Below are 6,000 nucleotides of genomic sequence, written 5' to 3' on the forward strand. Positions count from 1 at the left end.
AGGACCGAGCGTGTGGGGTGCCGCGACTTGCCTGGTTATGCTGCGCTGCTCTGGAAGCTCTGTAGTCCCGGTCTCGGGATCCGGCGGAGCGGCGGCGAGGTGCACGGCAGTCGGGAGAGAAATGGCCTCGGCGGCCACAGTTGAAACACGTCGCGTCGTCGCGGGGGAAGGGCCGTCCCCGCTCCCAGTCGTTGCGGCGACTGGTGCGATTTGGTGATCGCTGGGGCGTCGCGCTGAACGTCGAGAAGACTCGATCAGGAGAGCGAGCGTTGTCCCTGCTGGCAGGTACCGATGTCGTAGCCGAAGCGGTGATGGTCTCGTCCTGGTCCAGCATTAAGTGAGCATGAATGCTCCGGGCAGCTCGCAGTGAGCACATGTCCTCGTCATCCACGGCCTGGATGACAAGGCGCAGCCCCCTCGCCATCTCCAGCAGCTTCTGAAGGACGAGTGCGTCGATAGCCTCATCGTCCATGCGGGGGTAAGCCGCTCTTGCCATGGCGAGTAGCGCGGTGCGGAACGCCAATGGCGACTCCCTTGGCTTGCACCGTCTCTCGTAGAATTGGTGGCGTGTGGCGGAAGGAGGTCCGTAGACATCAGACAGCCGCTGAAGTGCTGCTTGTAGTGTCGCCCTTTGTCGCTTGGGAATGGAGATGAGTGCAGCGAGAGAGTCATCGTCCAAGGTGGCTGGCAATGCACGAAGTGCTTGTGCATCCGACCAGCCCACCATCTCCTGGTGACTGAGGAAGCGACGTTGAAATGCTGCCCAGTCGCCCCCTGTGGACGAGAATTCGCGAAAGACAGGCAGTCGCTGCTGTAGAGCAGCTGTGTCGTCGTCTTCGTCAAGCTCGGACTCGGTTCCGAACGCAGCGATGGCTTGGTCGACAACATGTACTGTACGGCGTCGCAGCCGTGATGACGCGGTGTTGTTGGAGTGTCCTGCAGAGGCAGCATCGCTCTCTGATAACGCAGTGTGTCGTGATTGGCCCCCGGAGGTCCCAGCATGCACTTGGCTTCCGCCCCCACGTGACCCATCGGCGGGAAGGACGTTCTCTTCCGGGTTTGCGATGGCGGGGACGCTCGCTGTCGGCCGCTCCTCCCCGCCCGCAGCCCCCAGGGTAAGCTGCTCCAGGATGGCTGCTGCAGCATGCAGCAGCTGGGCGAGGCGGGCGTGAGCAGCCTGGTTGCCGTCGCTCGCGGCGATCGGCTGCACAGCTGGTGGTGGGGCGGCTGGCAGCACGCCAACATCTTCAGCGCCGCCCGCAGCACCCACGGGTGAGTCGGAGCTTGCATCATCGGGACTTCGCGTGCGGTTCGTTCGTCTTGTTTCCATCTCCTGACGCCAAATGTAGTATTGTACAGACAGACTCTTGTACGTCTTTTAGTAGCACACACTTTATTTGTGAATACAGTCCCTATGCACCGAGGGGTATACGGTCCCCTCACCCGTTACACTCCGAACGTACAAGCCTACAGGCTACTCATACCCCGCTCCTTCAGTGTCCTCTGACTGGACCTAGGGAGATGTCTCCCTGACCACTGGTTACTCTGAACCCTAGCCCTTATAAGGGCTGGAGGGCTTGGTCCAGGGTCCTATGCTTCTTCCGCCGTCTTGGGTCTTCGTGTCGTCGGACTCCCCGAGAGCTCTGAGCGTTCTGGCTTTATACTCGTTCGTGGCCGGGTTGTCCAATCCCCGGCCACCTTGTGGAACCCTGTGATTGGTCGTTCCCAATCTGCTTTTCGATCCCAATTTACCCTATCTGACCCTGACCGTTAGGTCGCGCGGGAAAACCTTGTTAACGGTCAGCTCTCACAACTTGTGAGACCCTGACCGTTAGTTTGAGCGGGAAACCCTTGTCAACGATTAGCTCTCCCTGTTTGTGAATATCGAGTGGGTAACTCTACTACAGTTTTATTAAGTAACACACAACACACATTGCAATTCCTTACAGGTGAGTCACATGCTAAGTGTGGCTGATGACTGATCTCTTACATAATTGCATACACCCCCACCCCCGCCTCTGATCTCGAATCCTGATAGGGTTCAACAATGATGACGTCATCCTGCACTATTTAAGACCGGAAGCAGGCGGATGGCTTCACTGTTCTGGCAAAACGCCCGAAGATGCTGGATGTCATTTCCGGCGAAACGTCGTACAACTCAAATTGTAAATGTTGTGGATTCACTCTTCAACACACCGGTGGGCTAAAGTAGTTAACTATTTGTCTTTTGTTTGCATTTTTGACTGCTTGTGTTGCGGTTATTGCAAACATGATACCTTGTATAAAGGTGTCAGTTTTTGTACCAGTTGAAAGGGTAAAAACCTACTACTATATGTTGCCACTGGTAAAGGAGATGTCTCATAGTATTTGTCTTTTGTCAACGTGACGCATATTTTTACTGATTGGCCGTGTCGGGTGGTGGAGGGTTGCGACACATTTATAAATACCGCGATCTAACCCAAAAACCTTTATTTTGAATAATACTGGTCGTGAAAGCCTACGGATTAAACTATCGGTGACTGTGGGTGTGTCTGTAGGTATCTGTTGGTATCTCCAGGTCCCTGTCGGTGTCTGTGTAGTAGATTAAATGAGACGTGGACGACGTAGTCGGAGGCACACTTATTTATTATAACTTTACACTCAGCACAGGCCAATGTATACAACACTCGAAGGGGTATCGGGAGACCCCGCTATCTCTATCCCGGCTAGCCTACTCCCAGGTCCTCCACTCGAGAGCTAGGGGAGGCTAGCTGACCCAGCTCTGGTCAAGCTGGGATCACGGCACCCTGAGTCACCAGACCGGCTCTTACAAGAGCATCGGCTCTGGGCTCTCGGGGCCACGCCACTGGCTTGCCCTGGTCGGTCCTTAAAAGGACAGCAATCCAGGGGAGTCCCAGGGCCTATCTAGCCGGTATTCACTCTTCGCTGGTTTAAGCTAAACACTGAACCCCGAGCCCACCGGCTCACCGCCTTATATAGCAACTCCCCCCCAAGGGGTGGGGCCGTGGGGGGTCACAGCGCCGTTACAGCCCCCCAGGGCTAACCGATGCGGACGTGGATGTAAGCACCCTTCCGCGTGCGGGCATAACCAGCCCCGGTGTGTTTGTTCGCCCTCCCGTAACACCTCTACACCTGTAGATGTGTCTGAAGGTGTCTGTGGTGCCTGTGCGCGTGTTTTCCTGCGTTGTTCACGTGTCAGATAAACTCTCGAGGGCGCAGGAGCCCAGCTTCGACAGCGTGGACGGAGACGGCGGCCTCTACTCCCACAATGCACCGGCAGAGGAGGGCGACGCTGCAGCCGCCACCCACAATGCACCGGGGCCCCCAAGCTCTGGCCGCAGCCTCGGCTGCATGCTGTGCACCTTGTTCCTCACGTGAGCCTCCCGGCAGCACGGACACACGGCCAAAAACAAAGATACCCCCCCCCCCCCAGTGTAGCCTGAACAGACTGTTGGTGAGTAGCACCTACGAAGGCCGGCACGGCGCACGAGGGGGTGGGTGGCCAGCACGACGCCCGACCGCCTTTGTCTTCCCGGTGGCGATGTTTACGCACCACACCAGGCACTCATTTGAGGTCGAGTCGAACGAGAGGAGGCCCAGGCCCAGGATAATCGTCGCCGGTGTTCGCCATGAGCAGGAATCAAACTCGGGTCGCTGGGTTCGCAGTGCAGCGCACTGACCATTGCAGATGCTCACACACGCACACAGGCACACTCGCACACTCGCACACGCGCACACGCGCACACACACACAGGCACACTCACCCGGCTAGCAACACGCGGCGATGCCCCACACGCCGCACACAGCCGAGTGGAGCGCACAGCCGAGTCTTTGGGCGTCTCTTGGGAGCCTATGACGAGTGCGGCGTGTGGACAACACCTCTGCCCCCACCCCCCGCCCCCCCACCCCACCCACCCCCCCTCTCAGGACGGTGCTGCTGGTGGGCATCTCCTCGTACTTGGCCATGAGGATCGCCTTTCTGGAGAGGCACATTCATCTCATGGAGGCCACACCGGGGTGAGTCGTCCGCTCATCCGCTCGGCCCCCTCGTCCCGCTCGTCCGGTTGGCCAGCTAGGCCCACTTGGCCCGCTAGGCCCGCTCGTCCGCTCGGCCCCCTCGTCCCGCTTGGCCGCTCGCTCGCTCGCCCGCTAGGCCCGCTCACCCGCTCGCCCACTTGGCCCGCTAGGCCCACTCAGCTCGCTCACTCGCCCGCTCGTCCACGCCAACGCGTATCCACATGACAACCGCAGCATGTCACAGGTTTGAGTTTGGGTGACACGGCAAGAACTCGACAAACCAGGAGAGAGGGGAGCGTCGTCTGCAGTGACTCCCCCCCATCCCATGTGTTGGTGAATTATTTATTATTTTAGGCAGGAAATTCGTTTTCAAATTTAGATTTTTTTTCTGGGGGGGGAGCCCCCCAGACCCCCCAGAAGATTGGGTCCCCTCCAATGTTGACTCCATGGCTACGGCCTTGGTGGGGGACGTCACCGCCACTTAGCGGTGTACGTCAGTTGTCGTTGCGTTATGTTGTTGTTGTCGTTGTTGCGTGCGTGGTGCAGGCTCACCGAGCAGTGGGGCTGCCTCTCCTCCGAGCCCACCGCCGACGGCCACTCGTGCCTGAACAGCGCCATCGCCACCGGCCTCAACGCGCTCAACAAGGTAGCGCCCTCCTCCCCTCCCTCCCTCCTCCTCCTCTGCCCGCCGTCAGCCCGCGGCAGCGACGTGCGTGTGTACCGTGGCCACGGTCGCGGAGACGGAGCTCGGAGACGCAGCGTGGAGGTGGTCCGCGTGGCCGCGTGGCCGCGTGGCCGCGTGGCCGCGTGGCCGCGTGTGACGCGTGTGACGCGTGTGACGCGTGGCCGCGTGGCCGCGTGGCCGCGTGGCCGCGTGGCCGCGTGGCCGCGTGGCCGCGTGGCCGCGTGTGACGCGTGGCCGCGTGTGACGCTCACGGCGTGTCGCTCTCGTCGTCCCCAGGTGCAGGCGGACCTGCGCAGGCTGCTGGACGACTGGGAGTGACTCTCCGCACGCCGCTCCTCCTCCTCCTCGGCGCGGGATTCCGGCGGGCCGTGACGACCGCGTCATCTCGGGGGGGGGGGGGGTGGTGACCCTTGCGAGATGCTGCTAATTTCCTACACATCGGGACGTGTTCAAACTTCTCACTTTTTATGCCATTTTTAAACTAAGCACGTTCGCCCACAGGCGTGAAACATGCGGAGTCGTGTGAAGGTAATGGGGTTTTGGGACGGGTGGGCGCGGGGGGCGGTCACCCTTGCTGAATTTTGGCTGTGGAAGGCCGGACAGCCCAATCGCTCGCTCAACTCATTCAGCCGGCCATTCGCTCAGTCGCTCGTTCGGTCATTCGGACACGAATGAATTCAGTCGCTCGCCCGTTACAACGCATCGCTGCTCAAGCACTCGGTCGGCTGCCGCGTGCAGGGCCCCTCGTGGCTTTGTGCCTTTGTCGGCCAATCAAGAGCTGGCGAGTTCTCGTCGTTTTTACTTGTATATTTTTTTAAGCGAAGAAGACGCCAATAAAAACGCGTCGGGAGCTTGAGAGGTTGCATTCGTCTTTTGCCTGCCACAGCGCTGATTGTGTGCCGCACACAACAACAACAACCAAGTGGCGGTGATGTCACCACGATGCTTGTGCCAGGCTATGTGCACCTGGAGGCCACGTGAAGTGTCGAACGCCCGCTGGCAGGAGGTCACGGGGCAGACCCAGGTGCCACGGGTCGACTGACCGAGATGACTGGCTGATGCACCAGCTGTGCTCCCTACTGTGCCAACTTGCTGTGCTTTAGCCACCCAGTGCTCCGCTCGTTGTTGTGAGCGTCGCTCCTCCGCCCTCCGTTGTTGGAGGGCGACTGCCTCCAACTGCCCAGTAGCGTTCTTCACGAGCCTCCTCCACAGAGGCCGATCTTGACACCGCTGGTACCAGTCATCGGCAAGTCCACTCAGCTCCACGTCCTCCTGTACCACATCACTCCATCTCTTCT

At 59.6% G+C, this 6,000-nt stretch overlaps 1 protein-coding gene across 2 annotated transcripts in view; it reads left to right on the plus strand.

Moving 5' to 3' along the window:
• LOC133352380 (GRAM domain-containing protein 2A-like) overlaps positions 1–5,558 on the plus strand; it is a 48,614-nt gene extending 43,056 nt beyond the window's left edge. For both annotated transcript variants that reach the window (XM_061568022.1, XM_061568103.1), the window contains exons 9-12: positions 3,200–3,374; positions 3,928–4,017; positions 4,564–4,663; positions 4,979–5,558. In XM_061568022.1, coding sequence (XP_061424006.1) covers positions 3,200–3,374; positions 3,928–4,017; positions 4,564–4,663; positions 4,979–5,020 — 407 coding nt within the window. In that variant the 3' untranslated portion in view covers positions 5,021–5,558. The remainder of the gene's footprint in view (positions 1–3,199; positions 3,375–3,927; positions 4,018–4,563; positions 4,664–4,978) is intronic.
• Positions 5,559–6,000: the final 442 nt, after the last annotated feature.

Source organism: Lethenteron reissneri, chromosome 1, assembly GCF_015708825.2.
Source record: "Lethenteron reissneri isolate LAM-NWPU_2019-01 chromosome 1, ASM1570882v1, whole genome shotgun sequence".
Lineage (NCBI taxonomy): Eukaryota > Metazoa > Chordata > Hyperoartia > Petromyzontiformes > Petromyzontidae > Lethenteron > Lethenteron reissneri.